The 23,790-nt window shown below is 38.7% G+C and overlaps 6 protein-coding genes and 1 long non-coding RNA gene across 8 annotated transcripts; 2 read left to right on the top strand and 5 right to left on the bottom strand.

The window, feature by feature from the left end:
- Positions 1 to 208: 208 nt before the first annotated feature.
- On the top strand, positions 209 to 1,642 carry Slbp (Stem-loop binding protein). The gene is made up of 3 exons (XM_065317552.1): positions 209 to 589; positions 650 to 1,173; positions 1,239 to 1,642. The coding sequence occupies exons 1-3, from the start codon at positions 527 to 529 to the stop codon at positions 1,360 to 1,362; spliced, it is 711 nt and encodes a 236-aa protein (XP_065173624.1). The 5' UTR covers positions 209 to 526; the 3' UTR covers positions 1,363 to 1,642.
- On the bottom strand, positions 1,516 to 3,779 carry LOC135803839 (sulfotransferase 1B1-like). The gene is made up of 4 exons (XM_065317551.1): positions 3,457 to 3,779; positions 2,414 to 2,513; positions 2,211 to 2,361; positions 1,516 to 2,152 (listed from the first exon to the last, which is right to left on the bottom strand). The coding sequence occupies exons 1-4, from the start codon at positions 3,659 to 3,661 to the stop codon at positions 1,664 to 1,666; spliced, it is 945 nt and encodes a 314-aa protein (XP_065173623.1). The 5' UTR covers positions 3,662 to 3,779; the 3' UTR covers positions 1,516 to 1,663.
- A 197-nt stretch (positions 3,780 to 3,976) lies between these two features.
- LOC135803838 (luciferin sulfotransferase-like) lies at positions 3,977 to 5,985 on the bottom strand. Its single transcript, XM_065317550.1, has 5 exons — positions 5,501 to 5,985; positions 5,292 to 5,388; positions 5,060 to 5,237; positions 4,879 to 4,999; positions 3,977 to 4,637 (listed from the first exon to the last, which is right to left on the bottom strand). The coding sequence occupies exons 1-5, from the start codon at positions 5,709 to 5,711 to the stop codon at positions 4,201 to 4,203; spliced, it is 1,044 nt and encodes a 347-aa protein (XP_065173622.1). The 5' UTR covers positions 5,712 to 5,985; the 3' UTR covers positions 3,977 to 4,200.
- Positions 5,301 to 14,227, top strand: LOC135803841 (uncharacterized). Its single transcript, XR_010550895.1, has 8 exons — positions 5,301 to 5,403; positions 8,526 to 8,747; positions 8,802 to 9,005; positions 9,788 to 10,056; positions 10,142 to 10,219; positions 12,170 to 12,907; positions 12,981 to 13,032; positions 13,354 to 14,227. It is a non-coding gene; the product is annotated as an uncharacterized lncRNA (long non-coding RNA).
- Positions 6,408 to 12,491, bottom strand: LOC135803837 (neprilysin-1-like). Its single transcript, XM_065317549.1, is given in 13 exon segments — positions 6,408 to 7,319; positions 7,603 to 7,625; positions 7,628 to 7,798; positions 7,900 to 8,182; positions 8,511 to 8,693; positions 8,766 to 8,982; positions 9,048 to 9,259; positions 9,535 to 9,714; positions 9,849 to 10,054; positions 10,115 to 10,198; positions 10,265 to 10,426; positions 11,370 to 11,414; positions 12,140 to 12,491. Coding segments are annotated over 13 exon segments (2,391 nt in total). The 3' UTR covers positions 6,408 to 7,046.
- A 2,945-nt stretch (positions 14,228 to 17,172) lies between the features above and the next one.
- emb (exportin-1 emb) lies at positions 17,173 to 22,610 on the bottom strand. 2 transcript variants are annotated; one of them, XM_065317209.1, is made up of 3 exons: positions 22,429 to 22,610; positions 18,986 to 22,107; positions 17,173 to 18,924 (listed from the first exon to the last, which is right to left on the bottom strand). In XM_065317209.1, the coding sequence occupies exons 2-3, from the start codon at positions 21,983 to 21,985 to the stop codon at positions 18,778 to 18,780; spliced, it is 3,147 nt and encodes a 1,048-aa protein (XP_065173281.1). In that variant the 5' UTR covers positions 21,986 to 22,107; positions 22,429 to 22,610; the 3' UTR covers positions 17,173 to 18,777. The 2 variants fall into 2 exon arrangements, with proteins under 2 accessions (XP_065173281.1, XP_065173282.1); XM_065317210.1 differs by lacking the exon at positions 22,429 to 22,610 and adding an exon at positions 22,211 to 22,410.
- Positions 22,611 to 22,912: 302 nt separating this feature from the next.
- On the bottom strand, positions 22,913 to 23,641 carry LOC135803562 (protein CUSTOS-like). The gene is made up of 2 exons (XM_065317214.1): positions 23,510 to 23,641; positions 22,913 to 23,456 (listed from the first exon to the last, which is right to left on the bottom strand). The coding sequence occupies exons 1-2, from the start codon at positions 23,619 to 23,621 to the stop codon at positions 22,942 to 22,944; spliced, it is 627 nt and encodes a 208-aa protein (XP_065173286.1). The 5' UTR covers positions 23,622 to 23,641; the 3' UTR covers positions 22,913 to 22,941.
- Between the last annotated feature and the right edge of the window lie 149 nt (positions 23,642 to 23,790).

Raw genomic sequence — 23,790 nt, 5'->3', positions numbered from 1 at the left:
CAAAATCGTCCTAAAACGTGATTTATTTAATAATCAGTGTGTTAATATAACTAAATTTCTATTTATTATTTATTTAAAGTAAAAGAAAATAGTTCTAATGTAAAAGTATAATTTTTACATTTAACTTTAACACTTTGTATCTCAATAGTTATTCGACATTATTGAATGATAGCGCCATCTAGAGTAAAATATTGAAACGACGTTTGTTTGCCCCCCAAACATTTCGCGCTCATTCATTGCAACCGAGTCTCCAACGATTATCACAGTTTATTTCATCGTATTTTGCAATTATTTAGCGTTATATTAGCTAAAATCAGTGCGTTTTATACACTTTGACTATCTGTGTGCTTAATCGTATAAAAAGTGATTTGTGGTTTGTGTTATTCAGTGTATTCTGGAAACAAATGCAATCTCTATGCTTTGCCAACTGCTTAACCTGATCAACACTAAACTGAAATACGCATTATAACAATCACTCAAAATCTATTTTGTATTCTAAATTATTAATAACGAAAAACAAATAAAAATGCAAGCACAAACACGTCTCTCATTCAATACATCGTTGAAGAACGCACGCATCTTTGATGAGGTAATATTCAACACAATAAAAATTCATCAAAAAAATGTTAATAAAACACGTTATTTACAGAATTCCGACGATGAGAACGAACCATTAACATTCGACAAACTAATCCAAGAAAGTAAAGCACGAAAGTCTAAAACTGAGACTCCCACAGCGAAAATTAAACAAGAATCAAGTGAAGAATCTCCGAAAGGTGTCAAGTTTGATCTGTCCAATGTCAAATCAGAGAAAGATGATGATAATTTATGCATATCATCAGCAGTGTCTGAACTGCAACTGCTCACACCAGTCAAAAACGAAGACGATGATAAATCCAAGGTGAATCTCAAAAGTGCCAAGAGATCATTGCTGAAACAGCGAAATTCGCCATATGCCAAAGAAGCGACGCCAACGTATGCAACCCGTTCGACAAAACCGATGCAAACCGAAGGAAATCTCTACGAGCAGTTGGAAAACGCCAAGAAAAACTTGAATGGTGGAAATAAACGGAGTGTTGAGACTGATCCCGAAGTGTTAAAACGGAGGCAGAAACAGATTGACTTTGGAAAGAACACGATCGGTTATGATAATTATATCAAAACTGTACCAAGGTAAAGATTTATAACCTAAAATATTATACAGGGTGTTTATTTTATGTTTTTTTGCATTTGTTTAGACATGAAAGAAAACCTGATGATCCAATGACGCCAAACAAACGCCGCATCTACTCCCGCCGCGGTTTTGACGGTTTAATCAAACAATGGCGACTAAAGTTGCATAAATACGACCCTTCCGAGTAAAAAACCAAACAATTCTTCACAGTAGGCTATTTTTGTACATATATTATTCAATACTTGTTCAATTGCAGCACGGAAACGCTCAAACAATGCGGAAATGTCATTTTCTTCTGATGTTTTACAAAAAATGACATTTTTGCAATTTGTTTCCCGTGCTTCAATTCAAAACATTCTTTTATTTATCTAACCTCCAACTTATTTTTACAAAGTTGTAACTTTTAATATTTAGCCGTAAATAATGTTCAAATTTAACATAGTGATTAAAGTTAAGAAATAATTTTAAGCGACACTGCGCATGCGCAGCTCAATTATTCTCATCGAACGTCAATCCGGTTCCATGCAGATGCTTCTCAATGAACACATCAAAACGATGGCTGAGTTCATCATCCATGTAGTTCTTCCAATCACCAACGATACCTTTACGCACCAGATTAGTACCCATTAATAACTCAAAATTACACCCAGGATTATTCCTCATGTTATCAATGGTAAGAAAAGCGCAAATGCGATTTACATCATCAGTACTCAACGGACGTTCCATAAAATCTGACAATCTTTCAATTCCTTCCTTAGGATCACGTACGAAATCCTCATATTTAAGGAATAAGAGATTCATATCATCGCGGTGTTGCCAATATGGAAGATAATGGTCGAAAACGTTGCCAATTGGCACGTTACCAGCGAGAAACATCTCTGCAAAGTCTGCGAAGGTCACATTCACGTTGTACATCATCCTACAGTGGTGGTAATATGAAACACAAAGGTCTTTTGGATGACGAGCCATGTAAATCACCTAAAAATAAGTTTTATTGGTTGAAATAAGGTTATTTTGACATAAAAAGTGATATAACCTTGGGTTTGACCTTGTGGAATTGACGTGGGAGAAATTTGTAAGTTAGGTGACTCTTTACACACCGTGGTGATGGCCAATTGTTGCAGATCTCAACGGAATTGCCGAATTTCTGCACGAAATCTTCATATTCAGCGAAATAAATCCCCAATCTAGTAAGTTTAATGTTTTAATATACAAATTAATTAATATTTTATTAATTACTCAATCATAGGTGCTCGTAATTGTTGAATTGTTCCTTTTGCTTTGTCAAAATCCAAATCATTCGCGATTAACCACACCATTTCTTGTAACCATGTTGAACCTATATAAAAATCAAGTTTTAAAGTTGGTACGTTGACATATGACAGACATAACCTAAAAGTTTTCATGTTTGTGTGTTTAGTGTGCAGCAGTTGTATGTTTGTGTGTGGTGAAGTGCAAATGAAGAACAACCGGAAATGCAATGACCAAATACACGCGGCGATCGCGGCCGGTCATAAATATCACTTTCTCGTGGCCGTGTCCGTTGCAGTCCGACGACATTCTGCCTCGCAAGGTAAGCAAACCAAAAGATCAATTAGAAATTGGAAAATTTTCTGTCACAGCCAATCGATTTTATAATTAAATCACCACGAAATTGAATTTATTACTATTTATATCATGATTTAGGGCGTGAATGTTACGAGGTGATAAAATTTTTCAACGCGTGAAAGTGCTCGTAAATTTACACCTTACTTAAGTGCACTTGTAGTGCAAAAAGTAGAAAAACCACGCAGCGTCAACTTTTCAACTCTGTGGCACACAAATTTAGTCATTTGCAATTTGAGATTATAATTTACGAAATTACGCGCGTTGCACAACATCCACTCGGAATTTAATGCAATAAAAACAAACAAAATGGCGGCGGTGTTAGGAAACATACAGTATAATCAGGAAATGGTAGTGTTGCAAAGGCAAAGTTTTAGTTTGTGAGTTAAGTTAAGTTAAAGTTAACTTAGTGACAATATCTGGACATGGTTAGAGATTTGAGGACGCGGAGTGCACCTGCGCAAGTCAGCGTGACTTTCAAATGTCGCGGTGCATTAGTTGCATTAGTTATTGCAAATCGCAGAATAAATAATGTGTATGTTGAGCAAGTGTGGGCCAAGCCACAATTTCATCAACTTTTACATAATCTGCGCATTATTCAACTACTTAAAAATATTTACTTAGTATTTTGCGCATGCGCAATAAAAAATATTTTTTTTGTATTTTTGTATTCTTACCTGTTTTCGGGTAGCTGATGACCCAGACATCATCCTCGCGTACTTCAGCGTCGAGAATCTCTTTTGCCATATTGTGAAAATTCTCTGGTAGCAATAATCTGCCCGGTTTGTACTCCCAGAAACTATCAGCGTACCCGAAAGCTTCGTCTAACATCTGCGCATGCGGACCTTTCAGCAAACTTTTACTTATCTCTTCGTCACCCATTTTAAGATTAACACAAAATTTTCTATAAAATTTCTAAAGAGTTTTATTAGATGTACTGGTACTTGAGAGTCGCGCTCTAATCAAGCGCGAGTGCGCGCGCGTCGAAATTTAAAGAAAATCCACGCCGTGTTTAGAAAAAGTGGGGAAAATGCATAAAATGCATCAACCGCATCAACTTTCGTCTCCGCGCGTGTTTGTTTCCTTGTTTACGCTGCGCTGCGCATGCGCACAATATCTGTCACGTTAGATGGGTTGCCTATGAGTATAATAATTACACTGGGAAGAAAAGCAAACAAACATTCACAATCATTGTGATTTTCTTTTCTTTTCTCATTGTTATTGTTATATTTTTTAAACATTTCCTCATGTAGTCTACTTCCTCAACTCAATTCACAAACAAACATTTTAAACAATCACTTATATCTAAAGTACCAAGGCGTGTGTTTATGTTTGTATAGCTTAAAAATCGCATAGAAAAACGTATAATTTAATGACGCAGAGTGTTTAAGTAGAGATTAATTTTATCATCGCAATAAGTTTCACTTGGCGCCATATTTCTTAAAGAAAAACAGTCGATTGCTCTCATCTTTTCGAAACTCATCATTCGGATCATGATGCGCTATCCATCTATCAAAGATATCAATAACATCCGCACACATTTGCGCGCGATAATTCCCCACGATTCCTGCGCGCGTGAAATGACCTTTATCGTTTTGACAGAGGCCGAATTGCTTGAGGAAACTCGTCACTGATTCAAAATGGCGCTCGTTGACCTTGCGCACTGTGTCATAATTCAGATGGCGCACCAGTTGCTCCAATTCGTTGTCATTCACTGGTTTATCGAAGAATTTGCAAAAACGACGCAGACTCGCACCGAGATCTTTCTTCATTTCTTCATAAGTGATGTAGAACATGTTTGGCGCGTTGCGTTTCGACCAATAACTCATGACATTCGTCCAATATGGCGTGTAATTTACTGTTGGGTAAAAATTAAGGTTAGGTTTGTGTATATTTGGTTGTAGGAAGTGAATTATTATAATTTTTGCATTACATTGGCAAAATATGATATATAATTTAATGTTGAATAAAATTTAAGGTTAGATTAGTGTATATTTGGTTGCAGGAAGTAAATTTAAATTTTTTTGCATTTCCGCGTTGCTTTCTGATAATTATCGTGAATTATGATAATTGTTTGGATGTGAAAGCGTTATAATTACGTTTGTTGGTGGTGAACAGCTGCCAGAACGTTTCGAAATTGCCTTGGTAGCCCTCGACGATCGAGGAGTGATGAAAGTAGGCAACACACGTGTCTTTAGGATTACGCGCAACGTGAATAATCTAAAATTAAAGAAAAAAACAATAAAAAATTATATTTTACATTATAAATCAGTTGCATACCTTTGGTGTCCGTTGAAACGTCCGAATTTGCCTTGGTAGCTTTTCCCATGGTAAATGGGTCTTGATAAACCTCGGACGTCGCGCTTCTTTTACCAACTGTATCGATTTACAGATTGGATTATTCGCCATTGGACTATCACTACGTACGTGTCGACGAAAATCAAAAACCGTGCAATATCTAAACATTTTAAACATTTTGAGGTTAGGTTATTAAAATTTACATTATGCTTACTCTAGATATGGTACACGTATAGGTAAGGGCTCTTCTATACCGGCATAATCGAAATTGTTGGCGATGCACCACGCTATCTCGCTTGTCCATGTGCTGCCTTCGGAAAAAGTCGGTAAGTCAGGTTTCTAACCTCAAATAGTACATACCTGTTGATATTACGACGTTTTTATCAAACATAACCTTATTTCGTGACTATTATATGACAATACCTGTTTTGGGAAAGCTGGTAATCCACACATCGTCGTCATAAACTTCAAAGTCATCGATCGCGGGCCAAAACTCGGCGAAACTTTGCGGTAGCGTGCAGCCTCCGTAGTCCTTGCTCGGTGAGCGGTAATTATGTGCGTAGTATTTATTCTGTAGCATATCCAATGATTCTTCGCTCAAGAACGCATAGCGTTCTTGCTCCGCTTCCGCCATTTTTTTGTTATTTTTGAGACTTTTTAAGTTTTTAAGTTTTAAAGTGTCGCGCAGGTGATTTGAACGCGTTTAAGATCAAAGTGTTACTTGATGAAAATTGCGGTAATAAAGAAAAGCGCGACGGGTTCGATTAGCGCGTTGTGCGATGTGTGTTGTGTGTTGACTGTGTGAAAAGCCTGCGAGATTGTGTCAAAAGTGCGGCGTTATCTAAGTTCACCGCGTTTGACGACTTCGTGACTGAGATTCGAGCGCGCGGTTTGTGCGTCGCACGCGTTCATGTACACACAACCGTCGGAGGTGTGTGTGAGCGCGCCAGCCTTGAGCTGATATTAGAGACGAGACGATTTATTAATGTTTACGTACTTCACACATTCACACATGCACTTGGCGCGCATGCGCGTGCAAAAACAAACAAAATGGCAACTTATTTTACGCTAGGAAGGGGGGAATTTTTCATTTAATACCGGTATTTTTTAGACTCAAAATATATCGGTATTAGAAAATATTACAAAATACCGGTATTTGAAAATTAAAATACCGGTTTTTCGGTATACCGGTATTTTTAAAAACCAGAATATTTATACCGGGAGTAATATTGTATTAAAAATAAAAATACCGGTATTTTAAACCAAAAAAATAACCGGTTAACCGAAATACCGGTATTTTTTACACGTAAAATGCTAAAAAATGAGTATATTTGTGACATCAAACAATAATTATTTATTAATCGCCTCTTTGTGTGGTCGTACATTAATTTTTGGATTAGATAAACATGCGTCGGAGGTCGAAAGAACATAACCTCGATATGGTATTGTTTCGACACTCATTCACACAACCATTATTAGAGTTATAAACGTGAAATCGTAAGTAAGTACATACATGTTACAGCTGAATGGTAACATAACCATACAAAGTGTGTGTTCTGTGTGTGTGTGGACATGGATCCGTGTCATATTTATGCGTGTGTGTGGGGTTTAAAGTTACACTTTGATATGCAAAAATAATACTGTACAGAGACATGTGTATAGTCAGTGGATATGTACAGAGTCACATCGTCACATCTCCTCACATCAATCCTCACAGTAGTTATAATATTGTATCATAAATCTTATCATATGCATGTCAAAAAAGCTCACTTTTTTCCTCTGTTAGCTTTGTTTGTACATTGAAAACCTCAAAAACAAAAAATATAATCGTAAAGTTAGGTTAGGTGCGCCTGTAATAGGCGTTGTCCCCCTCTTCTGCTGTCAACGCAGAGCAACTCGTATTAGGATCATATATATCCCTGATGTTGCAAAATGTGCAAAAACCAGACCTGTGGTGTGTTTTATGATTTTACCAAACACTGCATTTGTTGGTCGGGTTCATCGGCGAGCCCAGAGAGCAATTGTATGCTTTTGCAAAGTCCCATGAGTTTGATAATGGGCCCAGGACCCGGATGGGGCCTGGGGAGTGCACGCTAGAGCGGATTTTTGTCAGTGCGTCCTCGGGACGCATTGATCCGCACCATATCTGCGCGTAATTTAGGAAAAAGAGTTGGTCATGCGTTAGGTTCAACCCGGGGAGGTCGGGTTCTTCACCATGTTGCGAAACCCATTTTCTGTATGCCTAAAAGTGAAAATATTGAGTTTTAGGGTTAAAAAAAGTAATTTTAAAGAGGTTATGTTAAAGTTAGGTTATATTTTAGGTTAGGGTATGTTATAATTTAGGTTGGGTTAGGTTAAGTTATGGTACATTATATTCTAGGTTAAATTTAGTTAGATTAGGATATATTTTAGGTTATGTTGTATTTTAGGTTAGGTCAAGTTAGGTTAGGTTATATTTTAGGTTAAGTTAGGTTATGTTACATTGATTTTTAACATTTTTCAATTATTTTTGTAATTTTGCTTACCCTGAATGATTGTTTAAGTCCCCGTTATCAGCAATATTCTCCCCCTGCGTCATACGTCCGTTAACATAAAGCCCCACCTCGTCAATAAGATATCGCGAGTACTGATCGATGATGCACTGCGCACGATCGCGAAATGCACGTATCGTCGCATTATTCCACCATTGCATCATATTGCCGTCTTTGTCAAATTGCCTTCCTGGAAAGAAATAAATGTCACCTCACCTCGTAAAACAATTGCAACACAGTAGTGTACGAGTAAGTTGTTTAATGGGGTAATAAATAACATTTTATTATTACCCTTATCGTCGAAGCCGTGTGTAATCTCGTGGCCGATGACGACGCCAATGCCGCCGTAGTTGAGCGATTTCGGAAAGTGTTGGCTGTAGAAGAGCGGCTGCAGAATGCCGGCCGGAAATACAATGTCGTTTTTATTCGGGTTGTAGAACGCGTTTACAACTGCCGGTTCGGTGGACCACTTATCTTTATCCACTGGCTGGCGTAGTTTGTTCAGGTTCTGCTCGGCGTCGAATTTTAGGACGTGGAGGATGTTTTCCATGAATGTTTCTTTTGTTATGTTTAACTAGAAGGGAATAAAATGAGTTTAGTAGGGTATATTATAGGTTATGTTGAGTTAGGTTATGTTGGGATGTTTTGATTGTCAAAAATTTGAGTGGAATAGGTTATATTTTAGGTTATGATAGTTTATATTGTGTTAGGTTATGTTGAACGTCCATAACATCAGTATAATAGGTTATATTTGAGGTTATGTCATGATAGGTTATGTTGAAATGTTTTGATTGTCAATAATTTGAGTGTAATAGATGATATTTTAGGTTATGTCAAGTTATATTAGGTTAGGTTATGATAAATGAGTTTAATAGATGATATTTGAGGTTATGTTGACTTACACTGGCGTATTCCAGAACGAGCGCATCCTTATCAGTGATGAGTTGCGGATATCCGATACGTTCGTTCATGGCGTCGGCTTTTTCCTTGGCGACAGCTCGGGTTTCATCATCCATCCAATCGTTGTCCGCTAATAAATCATTGAATGCCTCACGAATTGTATGAATCATCGTCAGAGCAGTTTCCTATACACACAAAATAAAAAGAAAAAACATTTTCACATCTCCGACATTTTAAACGTAAGTAAGTAAAATTACTTTGCTCTCATGATTGAAGTTGTCCTTAATAAACAGCGCCCCGACCGCCATTCCTAGCTTTTTATTCGTCCATTCAACGCACTGCGACCATCGATGCCGTTCACTGAGGATCCCGAGAAGAATTTTCCGGAATTCAATACGTTCGCGTTGATAGTCATCAATCATATGCGGAACCAGTGCCATTATTAACCTCCAAAGCACGTAATTGTGGATAATCCTTCAGAATTAAAATAATTTAAGGTAAGTAAATAATATTTTGATTTTTTTTGTGAATGTTTACACCTTCGATCTGTCTTGGCGATAATCTTGCCCATTTCGATGAAATAGGATAAACCGTAGGCAACCACCGGTTCATTATCCGTGATTTCTGCTTTCAAAAATGTCCGGAGATACAACGCCCAGTTAATTTGCGGTACTATGCTTTGAAGTTTTAAGAGTGTCACTTTTTTATAGATGGCGCTGGTATCATGACGATCAGCTTCCGGTAACGATGCCTAAACACATCACATAACCTATTATTACATCCATATACATTTTTTCAATATTTTTCGACTTCCACTTTTAAAATGTCACTTTTTCTACGGTTTTGAGGCACGAAAAGTGCATTTAAATACTTTAGTCACGGGGTTGAACTTGCGCCTGCGCGTATGCTTACGGTAGATTTCGAAGTTTTAAAATAAAAAGTTCAAATACAAAAACTAAGCGTGGTTAAAGTACCATTTAGCGCACTTGATACTTATTCTACCATTTAAATATTTATAAGACTTACATTAGCCATTTCTTTCTCAAACTCAACAATCTGCAGCAACTCCTCAGCGGCTGTAGTCTTATTAGCTCCAAGAAGCAGAGCAATATTCGTCATGTATTTGTGATACGCTTGTAGATCACCTTCACTGCTCCCCTTCAAGTAGTAATCCCTACTCGGCAGGCCCAATTGCATCTGATCCAGCTGGAAAACCCAAATTAATTCATGCACACACATAAATAATGTTTTTCTTTAAATTGTTTATGCTTATGAAAAGGATTCGAACGTAAAACGGCATGCGAACGTGTGTTGTGGGCTACTTCTTACTTTGTGCGCACCTGGATGATGTTAATTGAGCTGTTTTTGTCGTCCGGGCCCACCCACTGCTCGATGAGGATGCCCTCATTGTGTATCCCGCGTATCCGACCCAGGAGTTCTTCGATACTGAACGTGGGCGCTTGCCAATCTGGTTCTGCCACTGGCCATCCACCCAAACTTTTCAACACCGCACGGAGAGGTTCATCACCGATTTTATGTATCTGATCTGTAAGTATACAAAACCTAACCTTATTCTAAAGCTTTTAAAATGTTTTTGGGGACTTACGTGTATCCATACATGAATTGTAAAAAGTTTTAGCTTTAACAGCTGCTTCATGATCGTCGCTTGCGATTGGTTCTTCCAAAACACCTGGAGGGGGATTAATAGATGGTAAGTTAGGTTATGTGTGTTTTGTATGCGGGTAGATGGTTATACCTTTGAGTATAACTTGTAGTTGGTCGGCCATTACTTCGAATGTGCTTATCGAACTGCGGTCCTCGGGGATAATGTGTTTTTTATTCCACGTGCCGCACGCGTATTGAAAGAAGTCGTCGCATGGGTCGGCGTCGTGATTCATTGCCGACATTAGAGAGGCCGCTACAGGTGGTGGGAGTAAATTAGAATTTATTCGGAAACACTTGGTATTAAATGTTGGTATACCGGTATTTTTTATTTTCAAATTTAGATATTTTTAATATATTTAAAATTTAAAAAATACCGGTATTTTGAAAACCGGTATTTTTAAAATTCAAATACCGGTATTTTTTATTTTCAAATTTAGTATTTTTTGATATAATATTACTTCTGATATATAGCGAAATACCGGTATTTCAAACATAAAATACCGGTTTTACTATCGGTATACCGGTATTCATGATATACTCGTGCTCATCACTTTACGCAATTATTTTTCAATCTCCAACGCAAATAGTTTACGCAGATTGCCAACCACTTTAATCGAAACTTGCCGCAGTCCTTGCCGCACTGGGGACGACCACCGGAAATCTCATTAACATTGCAATTTGTGCAACTGCGACGCACGTCGTTAACCGCAAATATATTGCAAGTGCAACATAACCCCATTACCGCGTGTATTTGAATCTTATAAAAGCACTATTAATTTCCTGCGGTCGGAAACGCCGAAATGAAAAATTTATTTAATCTCTTAATTGCTTTTTTTTGTCTTCTGTGCTTTGATGGTGGAAACCTGACCAGAGACATTTTCAATTGACTTGATGCCATCGAGTGATAAAATGTGGTCGAGTCCGAAAGGTCAAAGTGTAAGCTATCGAACGTCAAAAGACAATGGCGCGGTGACATCGCCACTGGTCCGAGAGTTCAATTTACTTTGAAAGCCGGAAATTGCATTCCCCCCAACCCCCAGTGCGTTCAATAGTAAAGATTTCATTTGATAGAAACAACTGTGGACCAAAATAAAATGTCACAGAGTCACCGAATGTCTTCCTGCGGCCATTTTATTCTTTTTCTTGTCATGAGATTAAATTGAAGATTTTTTTTTGATTTTTGAGGGGAAACTTACCTGTCCGTACGCATTCTTCTGTGAGGCAGACTTTTCTTTGTTTTTCTGTAAAAACGAAAAATATACAGAGTGTTTTTACCATAAAAAAGGTAAAATTTATAAAAACTGCGCAGTTTAATTCGTGTTTTTTGTGTTTTCTACTTGAAAAACTTGTTTGAAGCGCGGTCAATAACAGATTGACGATTAATCACACGCGGCGTGATTTGTGGCGTTGTTAATTAGCCTAAATAGCGATGCGTAGGAATGTCAATGATAATATACGATGTGTGAACACGCGTAAATCAGTCGTTTTGCAATTGTCGGCCGGCGTTCGAAAGTGGTTCGGCCCAAAATCGGCGCAGCGCGACGCAATTAATTTGAGGAATTGCGCGCCTTATTAAAGCATATTTAATGGGCGCACGCACGACTTTCGGCACTGGACCACACCGCACCTTGACACGCATGACCGAATTTCCCTTTTTCGAGGTGCGCGCCATAATTGCAGCTAAATGAAAACATTCATCACGAAATCAATATCAAAAGTGATATGAAAGCAGCGATACAAATCGAAGATGATTAAATATTTACTGGTATAAATTTATATACAGGGTGTTTGAAGCAATTTATAATAAAATTATGTTTTGGGCTACTGCGCATGCGCAATATCAACAGTGATATTAAAGTATCAAGATAATTAAATATTTACTGGTGCAAAAATATATACAGGGTGTTTTTTAATGATATAATTATGTTCTGGGCTATTGCGCATGCGCAGTAAAAATATAACTTACGTGTATTTGAACAAGGTGTATTCTGCGCAGTGTTTACAAGCAGCAGAAGAGCAACACCAGCAGAAAAGAGTAGAACAACGAGGGCGGCGAGCAGACACCTCTCCTTGGCACGTTCAGCGCGTCCAGGCAGGACCATCGTCCGAGTACCGGCTGAAGATACCTGCACCACTGTGTTCACCGTGGGCGCGCCGGCAAGCAGCGGCCCACCGGCCGCCTCCTGCAGATAGCCGTTGTTCGCCGCCGCCACCGCCGCCGCGTCCTTCCACCCGTCGCAGACGGTCGCGACGCGATCGTTGAGCGGTATCGGGATGGGGATGTCGCGCGTCGGCGACGACCGCCGATTGTTTTTCATTGCTGTTCTTCACTCGACGGCGGGCGGAGGCGGCTCAGGACATAACCTCCGCGCATCGCCAGACGGCATGTGGGCCGAATCAGTGTGCGAATATTTCGTCTGCAGAGCGAGTGTGCGAGGTGCGCGCTGCGGCGGCGGACGCGGTGCGACTGCGGGCCGGCGGCGTAAACACGCGGATCGATGCGCGGCGGCAGGATGCGAGTGCGGTGGGCGGTGTGGCGGCTGCTTCGAGCTACGTCGAGTGCTGCCGTTGCGCGACTGAGCGTCTACCGCCGCACTGAGCGGCTTTTATTCGCGGGCGCGATGAGAGCGAAAGCGCGGACGCGACAAAGACGTTTCGGGGCTGTCCAACGGGGAGATTATCTCAAAGGAAACAAATATTTAATTTGGTTTTACTTGGGATTATATTTTAGAAGGTAAAAAGAGAAGATTTCTTCAATTATTTTTCGAAAAATTTTAATATTTTAACCAAAAAATTTGATTTTTCAGATTTTTTTCGGATCCAACAGGAAGAACATCTCCAACAATGCAAATATTTAAGGTAAATTTACTTAAAATTGAATTTTACAAGGCAAAAAGATGAAATTTTGGGTTTTTTTCAACAATTTTTCGAAAAAATTTAATTTTTTAACAAAAAAAATCGATTTTTTGATATTTTTTCTTGCACAGAACGAAGAATATCTTCAACAAAACTAAAATTTAATCTAGTTTAATTTAAAATTGCATTTTATAAGACAAAAAGATAAAATTTTAGGTTTTTTTTTAATTATTTTGCCAAAATAATAATAATTGAATTTTTCAACAAAAAACTTAATTTTTTTCAATTTATTTTTGCTGAAAATAATTTTTCCATTTTTCGTAGTATTTACTCTGGATTTCTACATTTAGCCATCTGCTTTTGTTGATGGTGAGCATCCGCAGCAACACAATTCTGCGCCTTGGCGTCCGTGACGCTGATAGCGTGTGATAAAATCAGTTCATCATTTGTGCACAAAACTCCCACTTTGTTGTTCTTTCGCCGTTGTCCTCGGCGCAGTCGCTGAATTGAAATTCACAAAGGAGGCATGCGAGCGTAAGTTTCTGGTTGAATTTGCGCGCAGCGAGGCGCGCCGTAATCCTGTGAAAAGTTTTATCGGCGAATCGCAGCCGTGCCGAATATGGAATATCAATTCGAAAGCCATTCCGGCGCGCGCGCTGCGAAAATCTTTCCACGATTGCGATGCGATGGGCCGGACGTGATCGTGTCGCATCCAAGCGCAAGAGCGCAAAAAAATGCAAACACGCGCGCGGAGAGGAGGCTCTTCAAAATTGGAATTCGCAGCGAGGCGGACGCATTCGCCAATTGAAATTTGAGTTCGATCGATTGAGCATACACTCATGCACATATATTTGTGTTTGTGGATAAACAATTCCGGTAGTAAATCAGTCAAAATCTTGTTTTCTTTAAGGATTTGCAAGTAAAAAGTCTAAACTTTAATATTTTTTGTTTGTATTCTTCCGAAATACTTTAAAACACTTCCCAAAAGTTGAATTTGTTCTTTAATTACCTCAAATTAGTATGGATACACATTTTATTATGAATTAAATGTAAAAATACTTTACTTTTTGCTTAGAACAAGAAATTAAATTATTTTGGTGGAGGCGCCTAGCATTTTGTATACAACTGCTGATGACACTAATATGCAGGGAAGAAAATGTGATTTAGAATACTTTATTTTAATAAAATTTTGTTCTAAGATGCATCGTTTTAATAATAATCCCCATAATTGAATTCCTTTCTGTGCAAGTTCAATTTTTCTTTAAAATTGTCAATAGGGCCTAAACGATCAGTGCTACAATGAAATTGTTCTTAAATAATTGAATTAGGACATTATTCCGTTAATATTGGTTTTGGTCAACAGAGGGCGCTCATCAAAGCCACAAAATAATTTATGCTGAAAGACAGGGTCGAACTTTTTTTAATGAAAATATTACCTGCTGAAGAACAGGGTCGAACTTTATTCTTAAATTTTTTCAGGTCGAAATCTTTAGGTGTGTCAAAATTTTTGTTAAAATTGCCAATAGGGCCTAAACGGTGAGTGCTAGAGAAAAATAAATAAAGTAATCAGAATTCAACAAGCTATCAGAATCTCGAAATTGAAAAATCCAACTTTTAATTTCTGACATAAAAAGGTTTTTATAACGAAATCTTTTCGAGTGTTTTCGACCTCAAAAAAATGAAATGCTATTGAAAAATTTTAAACACTTGTTCTAAGAAATAAATTAATTAGAATTCAACAAACTATCCGAATCCGCAATCAGATTTGCAAAATTCCTATTTTTAATTCTGCATAAAAAAATGAAAAAGTTTTGCCTTTTTTATGACGAAATCTTTTCACGGTTTATGTTTTTTATAGCATAAATTTAAAAGTTGGAATTTTGAAATTTTTTCTTCGGATTATGATAAAACAGGCCATTATAAATCATTTATTTTAGTAAAGTTTTTCCCTACAACCCTTATTTAAGGCCCTATTGACAAAATTGTATTCAATAGTTTTATGCGAATATCTTCTAAACTAAACGTCTAATTAAAATAATACATTAAAATATTTTATTCATATAATTGTCCTCTTTCATAATCAGCAATAAAAACTTTCTTTTTTAATTTATAAAAACCAAGCAAAAAATTAACTAAAATATGGTGGAGGCGCATGACATTTTATTACATAATTCTAATTATTCTTAAAAATCAACAATATCCTTGTGTAGAGGGGCTCTTAATACACTTATAAATGAAAAGTCTTACTCATTAGTATTTGCCGTTGACCCTGAAGACGCATTTAAGTGAAACGTGTACTTCCAGCAATACTTAATTACCGATTATCTCCGAAACTAATAGAGATATACAAAAACGGAAAACTGCATTGCGTTCAGCAAACAATTCTACATATGATAAGCTTTTAAAATTTCTACTTTTGAAAAGTGAAAAGTGAATTTTCCGACGCGATTTCCTCGGAAACTATAAGAGTTGCAGAAAAACTTTTTGCATTTTCCTCATGCCATGATAAGGATCTATGAAACGGCAGATTCAGTTTTTTGATTTTAAGAAGTTGACCTAACACCACTTGAAAAGTATCAAGAGGTTACACTTAAGTATTTTGTGGCCTAAAAATTGAACTTTAAGCTACAGGAAAATGGAAAACGCCATTCGATAGACAATTGCAATGTGATGAAAGATATCCAGTCAGTTTTCTGATAACATCAATATTTCCCAAATTACCTGTGAAAATCGAAACGGACCAAAAAGAACCACAACTCAGATTTTCTTCAAATTTTCCAATCTGATGCAGAATGATGCCTAGAATCCATTAACCTTTGTTTTGTTCCGATATCTTAATTAGTTTTTGAGTTAATGACCATTTTCACTTATTACATAATAGTTGAAATTTTAATATTTTTAAGTGCTATCTAATGTAGAATTATCCCCTGTATATGAATCTGAAAACCATTTTTTGTTAGCCCCAGTGGTTTCCGAGAAAAGTGCGATAAACTAGATTTTCAGTTTTCTCCATCATTTTATATGTAAAAAGTGAAAATGGAAAATTCTAATTTTTTATGACGGAAAATGGATGGAACCGTAATTCTGGTTATTTTATCTTAGTGAAATTTTGTTATCAGACTGATCATTTTTATAATAATCAGTGTTTTAATTAGTGTAACAAAATTGCCAATAGGGCCTTAAATAAGGGTTGTAGGTAAAAACTTTACTAAAATAAATGATTTATAATGTCCTGTTTTATCATAATCCGAAGAAAAAATTTCAAAATTCCAACTTTTAAATTTATGCTATAAAAAACATAAACCGTGAAAAGATTTCGTCATAAAAAAGGCAAAACTTTTTCATTTTTTTATGCATTATTAAAAATAGGAATTTTTCAAATCTGATTTCGGATTCGGATAGCTTATTGAAGTATAATTAATTTATTTAAGAACAATTTTCCAATAGCACTCACCGTTTATGCCCTATTGGCAATTTTAACAAAAATTTTGACTTCGCACGAAAACGAAATTTATTATGATGATTATTACCTAAACAATGCATCTTAGAACAAAAAATTACTAAGATAAAATGTTTAAAATCACGTTTTCTTTAATATTCTGCAATAAAAAAATTTCAATTTTTTTTTGAGGTCGAAAACACTCGGAAAAGATTTCATCATAAAAAAGGCAAAACTTTTCCATTTTTTATGTTAGAAATTAAAAGTTGGAATTTTTCAATTTCGATTTCGGATTCTGATAGCTTGATGAATTCTGATTACTTTATTTAAGAACAATTTTCTCTAGCACTGACCGTTTAGGCCCTATTGACAATTTTAAAGAAAAGTTTGACTTCGCACAGAAACGAATTTAAGTATGGTGATTATTATCAAAACTATACAACTTAGAGTAAAATTTTATTAAAATAAAGTATTTCCAATCACATTTTCTTCAACATTCTACAATAAAAAATTAAAATTTAAGTAAAAGTGCGGCCCTGTCTTTCAGCACAAAATAATTTTAACCAAATAAGTCCGACCCTGTTCTTCGAGCAAACTTACCTTAGAAAACACTCTAGGCCCCACCTCTCACCTGAAATATAAACAAATTCGTAGGAATTTTCAAGGATTTAGAAGGAAAACAATAAAATAACCACAAAATCATGTATCTTCTAAAGTTTTATTTCTAAAATATATGTATAAACGTTCATATCATTATAAATCATTGAATGAATGTATAATAATACAATTTTCTTCTTTAATAATAAGAGCGATAGACTATTTATACAAGAAACGTATTATTATAATATTAATCAATGCATTAATCGAAGTAGTTAAATGTAATGTGTGTTCATGTCTGCGCGGGAGATGAAATGCAACGTCGGACGACAAAATGGCGGCCCGGAATCAACAAATGGCCGCGAAACGAACCGGTGAACAATGGCGGATGAGCGAGAGAGAGGAGGAAATGACCGCGTGCGATAAACGACGATTCGATGCAAATTAGTTTTTGGTTTCGATGGGCCTCCGGCGAGTGTACTGACATTAACAAACCAAAAATATAAAACAAAAAAAGACATTGCGTTTTATTAGTTTTCTTATAAAATTTCAACTGCGTGCGATTGTTTAGCCTCGCTGAATCGAAAGACAAACAAAAATCAACTCCGTGTTTGTATGAATAGTAAAAAAATGCCCGCCAGATACAATTTCCGGTTACATCTCGCCGCGACCAAAATGGAACACTATGTACAAACAGAACGTTAATTAAATGCAACGCTACGATTACACCTTAATCGAGAATTCGAAGTCACATTTTGCGTCTCTCTAGACAACCTGCGCATCATTGCAATTACAAAACATACGTTTGGCGGGGGTTGCACCAGCATCATTATCAATCAAATCATTAAGTACCGGAGCGAAAAACGACGACACATCTCACCATTCTCACCCTCACAGTGCGCGCGAGCCTAACTTAGAAACAATTACAAAATAATATCAGGAAACAAAAACGTAATCACTTTCATATACAATTTCTATACTTATGCAATTAGTAATTAACATTCAACATGACATGTATAATCCGATTCACACACCGACAATCAAACGTATCAGGCATATCCATCACTAGTTAACAATTTTGTGGTTTTGTCGCGTTGATTCTTATTCTCGTTCATTGTATATACTCGTCCTAGCTTGCATAAATCAGTTCTCGGTAAAAACGACACACGCCGTCAATTTCCAGGCGATTAGTTACTTACAAATGTGTGTGGGTGTGAGTGTGTGTTAAGTTAATGAGGGAAAACAAACAGAGAGAGATCGCGTAATCATTTTTTTGGTGCTTCTAATCTCCTTACGTTACGCATAACAACCAAATATATAATAATAATTAAAAAAAAAGAAACTGAAAAACACCAGTGCACTGGGCTAAACAAAGCGCAATGCCTTGCGCGTCGAGGAAATGAAACAACCGTAAGCGCAAACATGTATCTCCCCGAACAGTGTTCAATAATAATTACTGGCTGAATTAATTACATTAGAAAAACGAAACGCTCATTCGCGCACACCGGCTGAGACTGTGTTTTGATTCGCTACAAAATACAAATATAAAAATATCAGAATCTCTCGCGCTGCTGATCTGTAGGAGTGTGAATGCGTGTTGTAGATGTGTGTGTTTGTGTGAGGAAGGTGCTGGCAAAAACGTCGGGGATGGGCTGGGGGAGGAGGGCGTACGAGGTGGCTGTGTTCTTCCTGCGTTTTTATCACTACGAGGGCTAATCCTCCATCTCTTCGGGCACCTCGTGCGGGTTGAGAATGCCCGGAACTGCCATGTGAATCTTCATCTTGGTCGCCTGCGCCTCCTGCAGCGCCTTCTCTCGCTCCTCCAGGAACAAGTCGGTATCATCTTCACCGGTATATTCCTAAAAAACAATAAAATATATATAATTTTAAAGAATAAAGTTGTGAATATAATCTACTAACTCTAATTTGTACGAGAAAATCTCGCAGATGCTCCTTGAAGCCAGTGGTGTCACGATTGAGATTGAACATGCCCTGCACGGTGATCTTGATCTGATTGTCGGTCAGATGCGGAAAGGCGCTCTTGAGCAACGAGGCGGTGAACTCCTGGATGTAGAGAATGTTGTCAGTGCCGGGCCGCAGCTGGCAGCCGAGCTGGTCCATCTCCACGAGCGAGAAGATGTAAGCAAGAATGGAAGCGTGCATCGCTAGGCCGGCCGTGTGCGACGTATCCGTCACCACGGAGAAAACATGCTGCAGGATATCAGTCAGATAAGTCTGATAAAACCCTGGCGCCGCCTGTTTATTCTCTTCGATATTACGCAACAATTTAAAAAGAATCTGCAGTCCTGTATCGGCTACATTGCGCATTGTATGTTTAAACGCCCAGATCACACTATCCAGCACCAGTTTAAACTGCGCCGGTGGGATGGTCAGAAACGCCGGGAAGCAGTAGTTATTCACCGCTTGCAACAACAAGAAGAAGTTTGTTCGATGCTCCGGATACTCCTCGAAATCTTTATTGATCATATCAAGCGTGCATTCGAAGACGGCGTCGAATATCGTGGGTATCTGTGAGGTGATGTGGCTCTCCAATCGATTAACAATGGTCGCCATGGCGCTGAGCACCTCTGGCTCCCTTGCAGCCGGCAAATGCGTCCGTTGGTAATCCAACAACACCGCATCCAATAGATGCGGTATGAAATTCTGCAAGACCATCACGTGATCACTCGAACGCGATATCCAATCAGCGATCAGCTTGAGCGTTTCCTTCTTCACAACGCGCATGCCCTTAATCAATGGCTGCCGAGTCACCGCCTCGCCATGAATGGCAATCGCCTGCGTGATGTTCTCCGACATAACTTTATAAACGTTCAACATATCGAGATATATCCGTCCGAGCTGAACTACATACGGGTGATTTAACGCTTTACAAGCACGAACATTTGTCTTCAGAATACTTGCAAGCTGTTTAACCACTTCGACTTCTTTCAGCACATCAACATTCTTACTCGCTTGACAAATGATATCGTCCCACACCTGATTAGGCAACATCATGTACTTCTCAATCAGCGCCTCCTGAATCTGTGAGTCGCCTTGTGCCGAAATCATGTAACCTACAGCTTCGTAAAAAGTATGAACCTGCTGCGCGGACAAGTCGCAGATAATCGTCGAGATCGTCGCGAGGATCTCCTCGATGAACGGACACGCCTCCCCAACCTGCGACGTGACAAAATGTCGCCGGCATTTCAACGCGATCTTGATGAACGTATCGCAGGCCATGTCCTGCACGCCATCGTGCGTCTCATGCATGAACTCAAACAGTTTGTTGACGACTGTCTTGAGAAACTTCCAATGCGCGCGCAGGAAGCGCGGATACTGCCCGACGACGTACATAATATTAGAAGCGATTATCGCCTTATTGTCTTTACCACGTTTCTGCTCGCAGAGACCAAGCAGATCCTTGATCACCGTCACAAGGAAACGCTTCTCGTCTTCCTCGTACATCGCGCCCGAAATACTCCCAATGGCCCAACACAACGTGTTTAGATTTTTCCAGGACCACTCAGTACCATTCACTTGATTCTGCAGTTTTTCTGTCATAATACGCTCTGTGTCCGCATAATCCAGATGCGTGAGATACACGAGCGTCTCGCGCATATTCTTGTACAAATTGATCGAGTCCGTGTCCTTCATGAACTCCCGCACGACTTCGCCATTGTCGTTCTCCACCACGAGCACCTCCTCGGGTTTCGCCATGCGGGAAATCATAATATATCGGACTTTGTGTAGGACATCTTGGTATAGTGCACGGCGTACAATTGGGCTGTACTTTGAGTTGCATACCTTGTACAAATCCGACGCGAGACTATTCCAGTACTCAAGGCAGATCTTGAATATCTCGATCTCGTCAACTTCGGAAATCAACACGAGATACTGCAGCGAGTTGGTCAGCGCACCGTGCTGCTCCTCGGCGGTGCAGCTGTGCACCTTGAGGTATGTGCAGAGGAAGAGTGCGAGATTCTGAATAAAGTTCTGTTCCTGATCCTGTCCGCATGCGTACGAGCTGCGGATGTCAGTTGTCAGCGGCAGCATGATCTCCAGCTGCTTCATGGTATCATTGAACATCTCGACAATCACCTGGTCGTAATCCCCGAGGCCGGCGATCTCCGTGAGGCACTTGAGCGTCACATTGCGAAATAGCGGCACCGGCAAAAATTTACCGATTAAAGTCGCTACCAGTTTTGTTTCAAAGATGTAACCCAGCGGAATCCAGTTGAGGAAGCGTAATAACGTCTCCAATGTGACATTTACCAACAGAGGGCTCTGTGAGTTCTCCAGCACGAACTGACACAACTGGAAAATCGCCGAGAATTCCGCACACATGATATTCTTCAAGTGTTTTGCCTTCGCTTGCGTGAGATGCCCCGACGAGAAGTCAAACAACTCCTCACTGAGCAGTTGTAGGATAATCATGTTATTCTGACAGAGCGACTCGTTTGTTTTACTCGCGCCGACGATGTCTGGTATGAAACTCTCCCAGTTCTTCGGCCATTCGCGTTTTAAGACCTGAACAAGAATCATATTCAATTTATTGATGTATGTCTTGTTCTCTTCGAGCGATTGCGGCTCGGAGCTGATTTTGATGATCAACGCGACGATGTATTTCTTGATTCCTTCGCATTGGTTACGCGGCAGGACTTTCCATCGGGTTTTGATCACCTGTTCGAGGATCTGCAGCGCGTAGTACTTGGTTTGCTGGTTGGTGGAATATTCAAGGATGGTGTCGACGCGCGTCCACGCATCCGGGTGCTCTTTCAGCGAGGTGAGCACATCTTGCGCGACGCGCTGTGTCTCACCCTTGCCGGCATACATACTGACCACGATGCTGTCCAGAAGGCCAATATCAAGCTTCTGGTTGAAATCGAGCAGCGCCGCTGCCTGGTTAGCCAGCGCCGTCATTTTCGCCAAATGGATCTCTTTCACCTTGCTTGCACTCTGGGGGAATCACTCACACTCTCACTCACTCTCTGTTGATGGTGTGTTACAGGTCCAAATACATCACAGCTCCCTTTGGCGTGATGCTAAAACAGAACCAGAGTGAAATTACATTTGTTTCGGGGATTTCAGGGTGAAAATAACAACGACGCAATTAGCAACCAAAGAGCATACACATAACAACCTAACCTGCAGCGCGGTGGAAATGATTTCGAAGTGGTGAGACAACGGCGAGGTGAATTCGTACAGCGGGCAGAAAGCGGGAAGCAAAGCAAAGTCGGGAATTGCATTAACCCCGAAACGCAATGCGAATCATCGCGTAGGGGGGCAATGAAAACGGATACGAATTCACCCGCCGTGCGGTTTGCCGCGGGATTATTGCGCGCGGCCAAAGGTGAGCTACTTACTTGTAAGTTACGTCCGCCGCTCCAATCACTCACTCGGTTGCACTGTTTTCTCTATTAATCTATCACAAAAAGCGCAAAACCGAAAGAAGAATGCGTGCGCTGCCGTTGATGCACTCTACGAAATGTACAAAATGTCAATTTGAGCGGCGCGCAGATGTCTACATTATCGGGCTGCACACTTCCGAACGCCGTGTGAAACGAGCTTGGCGCGAGTGACAGCAGCACCACTGCACAAAATGGCGGCCAGTTTAAATATTTGCCATTCTCAGATTTTTAACCGACTTTTCTCGACCGGGAAAATATATTCTTTATTAAAATAGTTAATAAAATAAACTATAATTAATATTCTCAAAGAAAAAGGCGATTATACCTTGCGCAACAACGGATTAGATAACTTGAAAGACAAAAAATGTCATGGATGTCATTAAACTTTGCCCGCTTTTGTTCCTGTTAAATATAGGCAACCGCAGAATCTAAATCTGCATTTTAAAACAATAATTATAAATATTTAATTTATTTATACGTTACGGATACAAATGGTTTTTCTTGATATTGATATTTGCCTCTCTTAACTTTTTTGTAACTGAAAACTTCCGCTTTGGATCTATTACTCCAATATTTCACATCTTTTTTACTCAAAATGTCTTGGCCATCGACAGCAACCATTTTGCACAGCTCTTCATGTGCTTCTTCATCAAAATCATGCAGTTTTTTATTTACTTTTGCATTGTGTATGCTTACTTCATAAACATCTGAATCATTACACTTAGGAACTTTTAATTTATGCAGTGAGGAATGTAATAATTTGATTCCTTTTGCCTTTCTTTTTGGTTTTGTTTCCTGGATTGTAGGCACAGCAACTTCTAAATGTTTAAGATCTTTCTCAAGTTTATCAGCCAAATGTTTAGCAACATAATTCTGAAACTCTGGTGTTACATGAAACAGATTTAATGCTTCATCTTCTGCATCAACATTGCGTCTTAATGATGCTGGTGGTTGTGATGATGATGTTTTTGTTGTTTCATTGCCTAAAATTATAAATTTAAGTAAAATTTCATTTCATTAGGTTATAATTACTAACATGTTGTGGAATTCTTGTCATACAAGTCAGCTTTGAGAAAGTGTTGATCCACAGACTCTTTTAACTTTGACAAATCATCTTCTGAGGAAGTTTCTGCATCTGAAGAAGTCATTTTGGTATAGATAACATAAACTATTGAATAACAACAATCGTTGTCATGACAACACGTGTTTTTCAGGGTTACAACAGCTGAGTGTCGCTACAAATTGTAACGGTCATTAGACTATTATTTATTTAGTTTTATTAATAAAATGGATAAGCTACGTGTGAGATCTAAACGC

This window comes from Atheta coriaria, unplaced genomic scaffold (genome assembly GCF_025399875.1).
Source record: "Atheta coriaria isolate IRGN ID8LTWV9N9 unplaced genomic scaffold, Caltech_Dcor_3.1 hic_scaffold_3_pilon, whole genome shotgun sequence".
NCBI lineage: Eukaryota > Metazoa > Arthropoda > Insecta > Coleoptera > Staphylinidae > Dalotia > Dalotia coriaria.
This window is presented reverse-complemented; position numbering and strand designations above follow the sequence as displayed.